Below are 16,287 nucleotides of genomic sequence, written 5' to 3'. Positions count from 1 at the left end.
TTTCAGTATTTCTTTTGTCTTTTTGCTTGAGGATTAACACCAAACTGCAAGCTTGCAAGTGGGAAGAAGGGAGAGATTTGACTCCTCATACCAAAATTTCTCTCCTAAAGATGGGTAATTTTGAACAGTCCACTCTCATTTATTAGTGGTCAGTGCATCCAGTTTGAAAAGTGAAGAAGTCTGCCCTGTGTCTGGAAGGAGTCCCACCCTGGCAGACTTGCCTGTGCTCAGGCATAACTTCATGCAAACAGCTCAGCTGGCCCTGGACCCAGGCTGGGACCAGTCAGGCTCAGCACTATGTGAGTTCTGTAATACAGTGAACAGGGAATAAGGGGGAGAATATCAGGCAGTCGAGGTCTGCAGACCCTGAGATCTGGATCCCCAGACCAGCCATGCTGGGGAAACACAGCACAGACCCTACAGCAGCTCTGCAAGGTTTCTGTCATCAGATGGAGCATCACAGTACAGTGATTTCTAAACTTTCTCATGTTCTGGTAAAATTCACCCTTTATCACCTTTAAAAATGCAAAGCTGAGTCTGCCCAGAGAAAGTTTTCCCCATCGTCATTTGGTGTCCTCCCTCCACAGAGGTCAAAACAGCAAGAAAACCCCAGCTATTCTCACCCAACCTGAGAAACTGATCTAACAGATAAAGCAGGGGGTAAGCCAGATGCCATACCTGCACTCCAAGTTGACAGACCACAATTGCTAGCCAAACTTTAAAGGAAACAAAATCAAAATCATAAAGACAATACAAATATTGTGGCTACTTTGCCTCCAACTAGAAACTTCATCACATAAGAACAAAACCCATTAATACCCAGTGACAAAAAGCAAGTCTGACCTTCAAGAACAAGGTAAGGAACAATGACAAATTAAGATACAGTGACAGTCCCATTTAGTCTAGTATTTTATCTGTCAGTGTGGCAGTTTCAGTTCAAAACTGGGTGGAAACACCAATTTCATGTACTGGTATCACACAAGATTCCCATTCTTGTAACCTGAGTTCGACTCGCGGCTGGTGCACCAATTTATGTGGTGGATTTAGCACAAGCGAAATTGCCAGTGCACCCACTAGAATTATTATTATTTACTCATTCCTGCTGTGAGATAGGCCAAAGCAGGTTCAGACTTCGAAGCATATAAAGAAGACTTTATTAACAGAAACTAGAAGAAAAAATAATAGGAATCAGAATAAAAACTCCGGAACACTTCTTGTCCTCCCCACACCCTCTTTTCTTTCACACTTACAATGTACAGAAACAAATCAGTCAGTTTACCATATCCAAAACAGTCTTTCTCCAATTTACTTAGGGAGAGGAGTCTGTCTCTGCAGTCTATGGAGACTTCTCTATGAGAAACAGCTCTCTCACGGCTTCAATGTCACAGTGAATCAGCCACCCAGGAGAATGTACATCTGATCACTGTGTAAAATTTCCTTTCCTCAACTTACAGTTTTCCCCACAACTGTTTTTGAGGACCTTGTGAACTTACAGGATTTTTATTTTGTATTAAATTATTAAGGATGAAACTGTTCAAAAGCACAAATTCTCTTCATCTAACTCTGAAGTCATCTTCAGCTCTGGGAACAGAAGTCTTCTTCTTCCCTGGGGCAAAGGGTCTTCATCACTCTTCTTCTCTCTCTCTCTCTGTTCAAACTTCTCATGGGATCACAGCTACTTCAACATCTGCTTACTTCAGCACTGGTGCTTCTGGTCATGACTGTGGTTAGAACTTAATCACCCCAAAACACATTCCACGAGTTACAGGGGAAGAAAAGTGTCTGATTTATCCATCCTATCCATCTCCACAGCTTACAAGAGAATTTCAGTCCAAGACATCTCCTCATCCCCTCCCCTAGTTTGGACCTGACCTGACTCTTCCTTGTTGTCTGACCTCAATGTCTCCATGCTGTTTCTGTGCACATCTTCATCTCTGTCATTTTCTTTCACTCAAGAGAAAGAATCCATGTTTGCAGGTTTCATCTGTGCAGTGAAAGAGTTAATATCTTGCCCAAGGCTTGCAGATGGTCACGAGATTCCTGCCAGGTGGCAGTCCAGAGCTGTTTACCGTGGAGTGTTTTTTGGTGACCCCACTGGGGGCTGGGCCAGCAAGGTAAGAAACGGCGGTGGTTGCTCCGGCTGCATGACTGTTTTCTGGCTTTTTCTGCATTCAATTCCAGGGGGGCCCGGCTTGGCCCCCACTGGGCCACGGTGGAACGGGCCCCAGGGTGTGCCGGAGCCCAGGAGCAGCTCCGGCCCAGGCCCGTGGCAGGGCAGGGCTAAAGGTCGGCCGGATGTTTGCAGCCTGGCCGCGCTGGGTGCGGGACGCGGCCCTGACAGCAGAGGCAGGGCCCGGCTCGCGCTGCTGCCCCCGGGCCCACGGCAGCCTCCCGCCCGGCCTGCCTGCTACCCGTACTCAGGCAGAAGAAAGAACAGAGTTTCCCGGGGTTTGTTCGGTTTAAAATGTGTGTTCACAGAGGCGTGTTCAGCTTTCTCAGTGGTTTTAATAGGTTGTCCGTTCTAAAAATTAATCACTGGTTTTTGTGAGACACGGAGGAAAGCTCTCAGCAGCTCCTTCAAAAAACATTATTTCCATGGGTGTCTTCTTCCTTCTCACTAAATGTCGTATGTGCAAAACCAGCGCAGCCGGATATATCACTATTAAGAAAGATGCCACATATCAAATATAAAACCACAAATGCTGTTAAATGTCATTAGATAGTAATCAGTTTTATGCCAAAACTAAAGACACTCATCTAGCTATTCTCTTGTACAGGCAGTGGTTTTCATGCCAAGTTTTTCCAAGGAAAACAGAGCATCTAAATGCTTATAATTATGCACAGACATTTTCTCATAGTGATTTTTATTGAAAATTGCTCAGGATATTCTCCATCTCTAAAATGGTCCATGAGGCTTACAAAGAGCATGACTGAACTGATGTGAATTTCCATATTCTAAATCAGAAATCCACTTTACCCCGAACACAAAGTTGAAGACAACACCATCATAGCCCTTTAAAGAAATCCTTCAGCCCCATGACATTCAACCCAACTCAAACTTACAACTTTACAAGGCTAACATACAAAATAACCCTTCAAACAACTACGTTTCTCTAAGGCAGGAGAAACCTAACCTAAGTGAAAGGTTGAGTTGGCTACAAGTGAGACTACAACCACGCTGTTATATTCAAGTAGAGCATATTGGACAGAAGCAGACCAGATGGAAGAGAAGAAATAAAAAAACAGATCCATGCATGCTACCATCTCCCTGCACAGAGGGAGACTAACTTGCTGGCTACTATCCTGTCAGATTCCTACAAGAAACCATCCAACACGTCATTTCAAGAAACTGAAAAAATAACGTCAAAAAAAAGGATCAGAAAAAGAACTCGCACACGAAAGAAGTCTCAGAAACAAAACATCTCTCTGGTGCAGAGCATCTTTTACCATCAGCCCCCAAGTGCATTTATGAGCAGTGGGCACAACCCTCACACATCATTCTCCATTGAGTTTGCATAAGAGGCTGCTTATAAAGAATTAATGACTTTGGAACTGCCACCCAAACCCTTAGGGTCCATCAAAACAGAGATTAACTCTCTGAACATGCTACATAAAATATTTTCTCAGGTATTTTCCAATGAACGGAGTTAATTTCTACCATGGCGTAAATTTGTCTACGTGGTAAAAGGAGAAAGAAACAGATAACTGGTTATTTTGTGGAGAGCACAGTAATGACTGGATTTTTACTTCTTGTGGTGGCAATTTGCAAAATATTTGGAAGTTCTGAAACTTTTTTCTGCCACAAGAGTCCCACAATACTGTCAGCACGAGCTGAGGTCAAGCTTTGAACAACCCCAGTCAACAGAGGAGGATGATTTCCCTGCGAAGGACAGACTGTGCTCTGGATCTGCTTCCAAACAGTTCCGGGCTTCCTGGTGAGAGTGGTCACCAAGTAAAAAGACTGATGTATTTGGACTGCAAGCAGGAAATCAGTATGAAAATATCCACAAGTTGTTCTTGAATTATCACAAACAAGTGCAGTTCTGCTGCTCTGCTGAGCAAGAGGAGGGCAACAAACAAACCTGCTGTGAGATGACCCTGGGGTCAGGGGGCCGATCATCACCCCAACACCTGGGGAGAGAGCATTTGTACAGTTGACTACTAAACTTACTTGAGATGGAGAAAGGTTCAAAAAAAAGTCTTTGAGGCAAGAATCAGAGAACAGGATGTGAGGGACCTTAAAGCTCATCTCATTCCAATCCTCCTTCCATGGGCAGGGACACTTTCCACTAGACCAGGTTGCTCCAAGCCTTGTTCAACCTGGCCTTGAAGAGCAAGGAAGATAGGTTCTATTACCAACCTCAGAATGGACTCTCCCTAACGGCAACTCAGTACCTTGTGCCACAGAGCTGAATCCACAGCCTGGCAGGGCAGGACAATGTCTGTCCATCTGTCCTACAGCAGAAAGATTCCACATCCCAACACTGCGGCATTACCCCCCCACCACAGGCTCTCCCCAGGGCTATGAGAAGGGATGTAGAGTACTGCCAGCAGCCAGATTTCAGTAAGTGCAGGTGCTTGCTTAAAATAAACCCTCCCAAGTTTCAGCAGATGTAGATTCAGACGTGCATTAGTTTCATTTGTGCATTACTCTTAACTGCTGTCACACAGCTACACATGCCACCTCCAAACTGAGGTGGCTCCTGTAAATCACAGTTTACATATAACCTGCTTGTGAAGTCCATAAAATCTTTAGAGAAACTCCTGAATATAAGGTCTAAAATACAACCACTTTCATTACAGATAAATTTGGGTTGAGATGGTGTATTACATTGCTAATTTGAAAAAAAAAAAATCTGAAAATCACAGATTTTAACCAAAGGGCAGTATTTTCATTAAGTATTTTTGTACTTTCTGCACAGCCTATTCAAGTCATTACTCACTTGAAACTGCAAGCGCTCATTAACTGCATTAGGAAACACCAGTGGTCAATAGAAATTCCTAGGACAATTTTTCAATGCACAGCACACTTTGAGGATTGGTGTTTTGCTAATGACCACCATAATCAGTGGCAGACTTTCAAGGAGCCCTTGAAAGTAACGCTACTGACAAAATGAACAGACAAAATCAATATGTAAAATAAAGAATGAGAGAACATGCATTTGGCAATTTTCCCCCCCTTGCTTACAAAAGCAGAGGGAAGTGCCCAAGGACAGCTCAGCAGACCAGAGCAAGTTTAAGATACTGAGCACAGGTTCCCATGCTTGATGCCAGTGGGACCCTGCCAGAGGTTGTTTCCAGCTCCACCAGCAAAGCAGTAGAATCATAAAATCACAGTATCGTTAAGGCTGGAGAAGACTTCCAAGATCAGGAAGTTCAAGCATCAATCCAGTACCACCAGCATGTTTCACCACTAAACCACGTCCTCACTGCCATACCCACGATTTTTTTAACACTTCCAGAGATGGTGATTCCACCACTGCCCTACGCAGCCTGTTTCAATGCTTTACAAGTCTTTCTGTGATGAAATTTTTCTTAAGATCCAACCTAAACACTGCCTGGCTCAAACTGATGCTGTTTCCACTCATCCCCATCACATTTTACTTGGGAGAACAGATCGATCCTCATGTGGTTCTAGCCTCCTGTCAGGGAATTAGTTGTAGAGCATGATAAGGTCCTTTCTGAGCTTCCTTTGCCCCAAGCTGAGCTCCACCAGCTCCCTCGGCCGCTTCTCATCAAGACTCATGCTGCAGACCCTTCCCCAGATGTCTGGCCTGAGTAGCAGACACCTCTACACCATTCATGAACACAGCTGCTTAACCACTACCTGATTCACAGCCTCTTCCCCCACCCCCAAAGCCCAGCCTAACAGCAATTTTCCTTTCCAGAAAGCATGGGGCTCCATCCATGTACATCTCCTCTCCTTCACCAGACAGCGGCAGATCCACACCCACGTGCCCTTTGTGTGCAGCCCACGACAAATCAAACCCACAGGGGCCCACACAGGAAGTGAACACACTGCAGATGCTGCTTCTTTTGATCACAGAAGCAAGAAACACATATGCAGGAGTTCAGAAGAGCTGCAAGCAGAGACAATACATGTAGGCTTTTCCAGGGCCCCGTCTCACACAGGGTGCCTGGCTAACAGAGGCTCTGGCACATGCTCTGGAAACTGAGCATGTACCTGCTCCTGAGCACCTGAGAGCTGGGATCCTACCTAGGCCATGCAAAATTAAAGACAGGGGCTAAAGAAAATCCTTGTGTTGCTAAAAAACAACATCAGGAAGAAGGAACAGGCATTATCTCTTTGTATCACACAATACCTCCAGAGAGATAATGACAACATTAATTTCCGTTAATTAATCCTAAGTGCACTGCAAGACCCATGGATTTCAGCAAGACTTGAATTTTCTTTTGATTCACAGAATCACAGAATGGTTTGAAGTTGGAAGGGACCTTAGAAAACAACCCGTCCTAAACCTCTGCCATGGGCAGGGACACCTTCTATTATCCCATCTTGCTCTAAGCCCTATCAAACAAGGCCTTGAACACTTCTAGGGATGGGGCAGCCACAACCTCTCTGGGCACCCTGTGACAGGGCCTTACCACCCTTACAGTAAAGAATTTCTTCCTCTTACCAACCTAAACCTACTTTTTCTGACATCCTGAAGCCATCCTCTCTTGTCCTATTACCCCAATCCCTTGTCCAAAGTTCCTCTCCAGCTTTCTTGGAGCCCCTTTAGGCACTGGAAGGTGCTCTATGGTCTCCCTAGAGCCTTCTCTTCTCCAGGCTGTATAGCCCCAACTCTCTCAGCCTGTCATTAGTTAATAAAGTTTAAATTCTGTCAAGCATTTTTTTAAAGCGTCAAAAAGAGGAAGTGTGGATACAAACACAATAAAAAGCAATGAGCTGCAAAGAGAACCATCCTCCAGCTCAAGAACTAGCCATTTCAGCCACTCAAGATCAGCCACAGCCTCATCAAAAGAAACTATTTGTTTATATTGATGTATTTTTATATTCCAAATAAACAGAAGCCAGCAATGCTGCATCCAGGTTTGACAACAGGCAGCTGGAGACACACTCTGAGTCAATCTCACTTGGTTTATATCAATAAAAGCTACCATTTCAGCAAATTTACCTGGTAGTTAAATGTAGATTATAAAAGACCCACAGTGCTTTACAGCATTTAAAAAGAAAAGGACTGGTAATGGTAAAGCACCTAATGGGTTTGATCCAGTATATTGAAATGTGACTTAATTCCCTCCAATTATGAGATCCCCCATTCTACCTCCAGCCTGTGAGAGGATTACATTAAGTAATGATCAAAGAAAAGAAACCTGCCACTCAAGCAGTCTTCAGCAACAGACTTCTCTGAAGATAAATGCTTCTACAAGGCTTCAGGACAAATTTTACTTAGTGCAAATATTAAGATACTGTCCATAAAATGCAGTATTACAATGAATCTTTTAAATCTCATCATCCTCTTACAGTAGCTTAAAAATTTGCACCCCCGAGGAAGTGGATTACTTGTAAAGTTTGGTACTAATTTCTTTATTCTGCTCTACAATAAACTAACAAGTAAAAAAATTCAGTTTGTTGTCACAACTCCACAGAAATAGGCAATAGATCATACACTATCTTTAGAGCTACAAATATTCTTAATTTGAAAAAAAAAAAAATCACAGAGACTTGTCAAAAATGCTTGTGGGTAGTAAATGCATAGAATCACAGAATGGTTTGGGTTGGAAGGGATTTTAAGGATCATCTTGTTCCAACCCCCAAGGCAGGGACAGACATCTTCCATTAGATCAGGTTGCTCCAAGCCCCATCCAACCTGGCCTTGAACACTTCCAGGGATGGGGAGTACACAACCTCCGATTACTGGCCATAAGCATGAATTAGAAAAATTTTACAGAAATGAAAAAAAGATTTGCATTTACAGGTTTGAGTCACATGGAAATTTGTACTGAACTGGTAAATCCTGTTTGGAATTGAACACTGCCAGAAATATAAATGCAAAACTTACTATCTCAGGTTTTATTTTTTAACTGTGAAGATAAATAACTGAACTGTTTACTTTCCTATTACTTGATCCAAGATCAAAACAGTAATTTAGTTTTTATAAAGTACCAGAACTAATTTTTTTTTTAAAGCATTATCAAAAAGTCACTGGCTGTTATTCTGGCTGCAGTTTTGCAAGCTCCTTCTGCATGAGCACAGAAGTTTAGATACAGTTTAACACAGAGATTATCACAATTACTTCTTTCTTTGGCAAGTAAAAAACGTGGTTGTACTATTACTTTCTTCTTTTGTAATCATAAAACACATTTTGCATTACTGAGTGATTGAGAAGTAAACTGAGAACAGAAATTACTCACTCGTCTCCATTGTGACACTGCCCTGCTGCAATGGCCCCAGGTCCTGGCTGGATGCTTATCACCTCCAACATATTTAATCACGCTAACAAATCAGATCTGAAGCAAGAGCTGACACCTATGGCACATTTCTTCCTAATCCATTCATTTTGAGCAAGAGCTTTTGCTAAATGTGTCCCACCTCAATTTCTCCCCATGCAGTCAGGACATTACTGTGGGGGTGATGTGCAAGACGCAGAATTACAAGTGACAAAAATGGAAAGGGCCAGAAATGCCCAGGGATGAAGAGATCTGATTAATTATGGGGATGCCCAGACCTGCCTCAGGAAGACTGCCAGCCACACATACTTGGGCTGCCACCGTGGCTGTGGCCTCACACGCGACCCACTGCAACAGAGCCACCTCCTCCAGCCCTTCCCAGGCAGCAGTGCAATTGTGTACCCTGAAAAAACCACTGGAGTTTTGCCAAATACACAATTGTCCTTGGGATCTGGCTGGTCTGCTGCGCTGTAGAAAGGAAGAATCCCCAGAGCCTCAACACTGTTTGGGTGCACTCTGGATGTGGAGGAGAGCCCAGCCTGCTCACCAACACACGAGAACAGTGCTGGCATTCCCTGCAGAGGGACTGCAAGAGCAAAGTCACACCACTGTGCACTTTGAAAATAGAGACAGAAACATAAACCTGTTCACTCTGAGGGAAAAGAAAGAGCACTGCCAGCATGTATACACTGTATTTACCTGGAAGGGGTAAAAAAAAAAAAAAAAAAAACAACTACAAATAGTCCATTCTGCAGACAACCAGTGCTCTTGTGAAATAACACTGTTCTGTGAACCACAAAAAAGTAGGGAAGGCATCTAAATGGTAACACCTTCACCAAAGAAACCAACCAAATGATCCATTTATAACATTAGCTCATTTGGGGAAAGGTACGGAGGGAAGAAATGTAAGATACCCACAATCACTCAAATGTCAACTATCCTGAAGATATACCACTAAATCAAGAACTAGAATTCTCTTACTTAATTAAGAGGCATAAGAGAAAAGCTTCAAGGATAGTATCAATCATTTAAAACATTATTGTGCTGATTTAAAGTAACTGCATATAAATCTTAGGTTTTTTCTACAGAACAAGTTCCAGCACTAACAAGTAGTACTCCATGTGAGAAGTAGATGTTAGCTCATGTCACAATCCAATAGGTAATGTTTTACAAAACATGGATTACCCTTAATCATAAATATAATCACAGTATATTTAATGTGTAGATTTACATTCCAAGGAGCTAATGGAGATTGTATAGATAACACCCCTTAAAAGCAAACCCAAGAAATCTTATATTTAAGGAAATGTTCCTAGCTGGGTTAAAAAAATACTGAATTTCAGTACCTAAAGGACCTGAGTTTTCTTTAGAAAGCAGAAAACTGCTTGCATATGAGGGATTAGGCATGTAAAAACTTAAAATGGTGTCATACTGACTATTCCAACATCAACCATGGGAGACAGGCTGGAGTCCATGGGGAGGCTGGAAAGCTCCAAGCCCTCCCCCAAGCACACAGTACTCACAAAAGCTCCATGAGGCTGCATTCAGCACCTGTCATGGAGAACTCAGCAACGGGCTGGAGCGTGAAATACAATTATGCTCATTCATTAGCATTACACCAGACAGTAAATCTGCTGGAGAGTTGGTAAACTTTTTTCCCACTCTGGCAGAAACCCTACTGCAAGTTCCTGTAAAATGGAAGTTTGACTTACCCTTCTCCTTATCCTGATCCCCTGCCTATAGCAGAAGCTTGAAACTAGAATATCTTTAAGGTGCCTTCCAACTCAAACCATTCTATGACTCTACCCTTCTCTCATGGGCTACATAAACGGTTACACCATGAAATCTGCTTTCAAGATCACTAGGAATCCAAGTATGAGCACATTCCTATAGGTTTAAAACTACCTATACCTAAAATAAATTCATTATTTTATTAGTTTATAATGGAATATGGAAAAATACAGGCACCAAACCTTTCCTTGATTTTCACACAGGTAGCTTGTTACTGTGTTTTGATTCCTTAGTCATCTGTTGAGCTACAAATTTTTTTTGCTACCTTAAGTACTCTAACACTTTCTAGTTAGAAGCTTTATGTCTGCAAAGCAATGATTGGTATTTCAATTCAGACTGCTGAAAGCCCAAAATCTTGGAGATTTGGTAGCACAGAGGTATTTGTTTAGTCCTTGCCACTTAGCACTCACTCATCCAGGAAAACACTTAGTGCTATAGGACTCTTCTTATATATTCCTAATTAACACACATAAAAGCAGATTTAGGAATGTGATGCTGACTTAAGAAGTTTATACCATTTTCCATCAAACACCTCAGCTATATATATATATGTACACATATACACAAATCTATTCACAAATCTGAGGAAGCCACCAGGTTTACAACAGGCAACTACACAGGCACAGGTGCCCAGTATTGTAACAATGAAATAAATCAACATGAAAAAAAAAATAAACCAACTTGAAGAAAAATCTTAATGAGGACATCAGTTGTTGACTAACCACAGTCCTGTGAGCATGCCACACTTACTCCTTGCAGCTGTAACTGGTGGCCTCTGAAATCATTCAAGAAGCCATGAAACTTGGTCCTTCTCAGAACAAAGATGCCAAGTCCCTTCTCATGCATCCCTTCAGGGAAGCTGCATAGGTAGCACCAACATCAGCTGTTCCTGGGACTCTCCTACTCTTAGCAATGAAACCTGAGAATTATTATCTGTGTGCTTATTCACTGTCACAAACACCAAAGAGACAGAGATAAGATTCTGTCATACACAGATTGGAATTTAATTCCTAATAAAGCTTTATGCATACCCGCCCAGAGTGTGAGGATCCAACACCTCTCAACAATCCCAACAGTATTTCAATAACTAATTTAACATCTTATTAGTGATAAAATCCAACATATGTGACATTTCTAGAAATGAGATGGCAAAGGATGTTAAAACTTCAAGCAGCATATTCTCTTCCTGTCACAGACGTAGTAATGCTGTGTAGGGCCTAAAATCACCACCTGTGACCCAAATACTACCAACATGCAGAAAAACGATCAGTTTATGTAAGTTATAAGCTCATATCTGATTGCATACATCAGATACTTTGAAGCATTATCAACTGAAAATGTATCTCTTTCAGGGAGATGAGAAGAAGATGGGGAAAAGGGGGAGAAGTTGCTTTTTTCTCTTCTGAGCATCAATACTATTCCAGGTTTGTACTTCAAGGTTAGTACTGGTTTTAACCTTTGATCTTCAAAGCACATCAAATTATCCAGAACAATTATTTTCAATTAAATTATTTGTCTAGATCACATATACCCTGTTACCAAGCAGGAAGTTTGAAAAACAATGGTGAAGAAAAACCTTCACATATGCTTTGCAGCCCTGAAACCACAGAGGTATGTGCCTTCACACAGTGAAGACTTTATAGTCTCTGCTGCTATTTAAGACTAGCAGACAAGTTGTTACTGTTTTTCATGCCTGAACTACCACGACACTATTTTTAAGCAAGTAAACACAACCAAGTACAAGAGTGTCAATGCTGTACTGATCCACATTTGAAATTAACTCTAAATCACAGTTCAAATTTATTGGGGGGGAAAAAAAAAAAAAAAGAAACCCACCAATTCCTACATCTTACCAAAGGAAATCCAGATAAAACCAACAAAAAATGAAGAATGACCATTTCTCTATCCAGTGAGCACGTAAACATAGATTCATAGTGCTCAGCTGAAGATCTTGAAACCAAAAATACCCATCTTTTCCAATTACTACCCTCACTTCCACCAATGGTGTTCCAATCCAAACCACTTCACTTCCCCTCAACACAGAAGAAGCGTTCTCAAACACAGCAAGCACGGACTATTTCACTTCACCAGTTTTGTCACCAAAAGGAAATTCCAGCCAGCCAAGCAGACACCAAGATGCCAGGGGATGGGCTGAGGGAGAGCAGACTCACCGACATGTAGCTGCTGGAGTCCACGTTGTCCGTGATGGTCTGACGTTCGCCCCTCTGGTTGATCTTCCTATACCTCCGGCGGGACTGCCGGAGTGGGACTTCTCTTTGCAAGATGTTTTCTTCATTGTCTTTAGAGTTCTCCACCTGAAACACATGTTCAGGCTCCTGGTTAAATATCCAGTTCTTCCATAGCACCAAGAGCTGTATGAAGCTCATGGGTAGGAACAATCATAAGTTCAGGGCAGCTGAATTTTTCTGGAGAAAACTGCGGTTGTTTCAGAGAACCACTGCTGTAGACCTCAGAAGCACCTAATGAAACTGAGGCCACAGTTTCCTTCCGGGATACAGTGTATTTAAGAAAAAAAAAAAAGAAAAAAAAAAAAAAAGACATATCCTCTAAACAATATCACTCAGCAGCTGAAACCTTTCTACACTCACACAAGTCATGAAGGAGTTACATGCACTGCTCATTTCAAGTTTATCTTCAACGCAGAAGCTACCATTTTTTGTGTATTTACAATCTGGCAAAAATATTGAATTACACCCTATTTTTAGCAGTGTAATTTTCAAAGACAGAATTTATTTCTAGCACCAGCCATAGGTAAACAACTTTAAATATTCCAGCTTTTTATAAATAGCTGCTTCACCCGTGTCATACTGCTTTCTAATCGCTTCCAGTGGATTTTGGAGCAGTGGCTGGAACTTGATCCATTAACTTCAAGTTAAATATTATTTCCGAGTAAACATTAAAATGAGGTAAATTTCTCTTGTTAGTAAAAGACAACATGAAACCTTTTATCTCAATTCGTTTTTCCTATAAAAAACAGTCTCATCCTTTCCCATTTCCTTTTGACCTTTTGGAAAAATACCTCCCAGCAGGAAGCAGTGCAGACATTCATGCAAATAGGCTGCAGCAAGCAAGAAGCTTCTCTACAATCTATTTACTATGTAGAAGATTCTACTGTCTTCAATGGCTTATTTGTAATTTTTTTTCCTCCAAATTTCACTGCAAGATACCAAACGTTAAGACTGAAATACTGGAACAGGAGAAGAATCTCTGTATGATCTTACACATCTCTCACTTCACATACTGAAGTAAATTATCTTAAAATTTACATCCAAAAGATACCAGGAAGAGAAACCCAGAAAGATTTAACAGACAGAAAAAGGAAAGTAACCAAACTATACCATCACAAAAGCAAGGTCACATCTACCTTCCACATCACTTTTTCCAGACACTTACAGTCTGTCTGAGGTCAAAGGAAGGTGCAAGCAACTGAGCTTGTCTTGTGAGTTATTTTTGATTCCATACAGAAATCATATATTAATAACATGGGTTAAAAATACAATAGTTAGAAAAGAAAAGAAGGGAAGACTGAAGCTCACACCGTAATATTTTCAAAAAAGCAATTCAGAAAAGCTGAGTTCCCCCAGCAAGTTATAAACATGCTTTTCACTATAATTTTACTACACCTCTTTGCAAAGGAACAGCACAACACCCAAAGATATCTATTTACAGCACTGCTGTAAGCACAATGGAATAAGAGCGTAAAGAATACAGTGCATGCAGGCAGAAATACAAAAAGAAGCAAAAAAAATCATTTTAAACAGGTCACCCAGTATCATCAAAAAATGCACCAAGATGATTGATATAGAAGCCTTTCTTCATGTAGCATAACTATGGATTTCTAGCTAGAAACAATGTTGCTCTCAAGTTGTACAGAAGTCCTCCAGAAATAAGGAATTTTGGTTTCATACAGTTATTCACTAAATAACCAAAATTGTGTTGATTTTTCATTTTTGTATGTGAGCTCCTCCAATAAATGAATTATCCTTTTTTTTCTTCATTCAGTCTTACAAGATCACAGAAACCAAAATCAGCAGTGAACTTCTCCAACAGAACAGATTAACCTGGACCTGAGAAACTGCTGAGGTGGACAAAGATTCTTTCAGTACTGATATCCTTTATTATCAAGAAGCCCCAAACTAAACAGGTTTAAGGCTGAATTAAAACAAACATTCAGTTACATAAGAAATTATTTTTCTTTCACAATTCTAACTGAAAAATAATTTGATAGCACTAAGTCAAAACAAACAAGGGGTGGAAAATGAGACCACCTTTGTTTCGTGAACTGCCATTGACAAAACCAACATGGAAATCAGAAACCAGGAAAGACCTCCATGCCACAGAGCTTCCAGCTTAGTACCACCAGCACGAGCAGTATTTTGAGTCCAGCTGACCACCAAGATTTACAAGAACTGTTTTTGATGTTCTGTGCATCAACAGGATAGGCACACCTGGGCACCTCCCTCACCCCTGCTTTCACCTGGTTAAAACTAGAAATTCCCATTGGCAGAGAGGTGTCACCCTCATCACACCCCTACAGAGGAATTCAGCTTCTCTGTGGATGCTGTGAGCCAGGTCCCAGTGCGGGAGCAAAGGGAGGACACACTCCTTGGGCCACTGTAGAGCCAGGAGAACCAGGCTGCCATCAAGTCAGATAGAGACACTGTCCCACAGACTGCTTCCCGTTATTTCATTTTCAGTACAGTATCACAGAATTGTTAAGGTTGGAAAAGGACTCAAAATATCATTGTGTCCAACCATGCCCCTAGCCCTGCCAGCCCCGCCACTAAACCATGTCCCCAAGTGCCACATCTACACACCCAAGAAATCCTTCCAGGGATGGTGACTCCACCACTGCCCTGAGCAGCTTATGTCAGGGCTTGACCTTTCCCATGAATCTAAACCTCCCCTAGTTGGAATGGCACACAACTTGAGGCCATTTCCTCTTGTTCTATCCTTCGCTACCTGGGAGAAGAGGTTGATCCCCACCTGGCTACAACCTTCTGTCAGGAAGCTGTAGAGAGTGATGAGGTCTGAGTACTGAGCCTCCTATTCTCCAGGCTGAGCACCCCCAGCTCCCTAAGCTGCTCCTCATCAGACTTGTGCTCTTGCACCAGTAAGTCTAGAACAGCACATTAAGTGGCCATATCCTAATCAAAAAGTGTTCTTTAGTAACTTCAAACACTGGCAGCAGCAGGATGCTCCCAGACCATCAGCTTCACCCAGGCACTGGCTGCCACACAGAAATCAAGGAGAACCATAGGACTGCCCTGTTTCACTCTGCAGTCCAAACCACCAATGAAATATTTTCCACCTACAAGTATCACACTGCTCTTCTGAAATCTTACACTTAGATCCGAAGAAGAAAAAGAAAACACCAAGGAACGACAGTAATGTCACTTCAATACACCAAGATATGTTGCAATTCTGGGCTATCTTCCTAAATGATAAATGGGGCTATTATTAATTCAATAGATTGCTCAGTCTCCAAAAATATGAGTTACAATGCCCATTCACACACTGTTATCCTCATTAACTTAAGTTGACCACATTTTATGGCCTTTAAAGTGGGTCTGCTCCCAGAGGATTTCCACTACAAAACTGATTTACATTCTATAATGACAGGAGATGAGAAAAAAAAAATTAAAAAAAATCAGTCACCAGCAGGAAACAATAGAGTTCTTTAAATCCATTAAAGTAGCTAATTAGATCTTTTGCTTGAAGATAAGTATTCACTATGCATTAAACCTCATTAGTATGTTGCAAATTAAAAACTAGAGAAAACAAAAGAATTAAGATAAATTAATAAGAGTTAATCAGGAAACTGAAACTCAAGTACACCTTGTGTCAGTGCAGATCATAAGCAAGGTGCATGCCACCACACTGATGCTTTTTTTCTCACACTATTTGAAGTACTTCCTAGAAAATACAGCTAACAGTACCTTTAGCTACATTCATCTGTAAAATATGATCATAAATAAAATGAGGAAACTACTCTGAACTTTTAATTCTCTGATTTTCCTACTGGAAGTTCCAGGGAAGGGTGTAAAATACTTTCAAGCA

General features: G+C 41.5%; 1 protein-coding gene across 4 annotated transcripts in view; it reads right to left on the bottom strand.

Annotated features, from left to right (window-relative positions):
- RAPGEF6 (Rap guanine nucleotide exchange factor 6) overlaps nt 1-16,287 on the bottom strand; it is a 125,274-nt gene that overhangs the window by 67,862 nt on the left and 41,125 nt on the right. For all 4 annotated transcript variants that reach the window (XM_062501999.1, XM_062502002.1, XM_062502001.1 and 1 more), the window contains exon 6: nt 12,378-12,521. In XM_062501999.1, coding sequence (XP_062357983.1) covers nt 12,378-12,521 — 144 coding nt within the window. The remainder of the gene's footprint in view (nt 1-12,377; nt 12,522-16,287) is intronic.

Source organism: Cinclus cinclus, chromosome 14, assembly GCF_963662255.1.
Source record: "Cinclus cinclus chromosome 14, bCinCin1.1, whole genome shotgun sequence".
Classification (NCBI taxonomy): Eukaryota; Metazoa; Chordata; class Aves; order Passeriformes; family Cinclidae; genus Cinclus; species Cinclus cinclus.
Note: the sequence above shows the minus strand (reverse complement) of the source record. Positions and strands in the feature narration are given on the sequence as shown.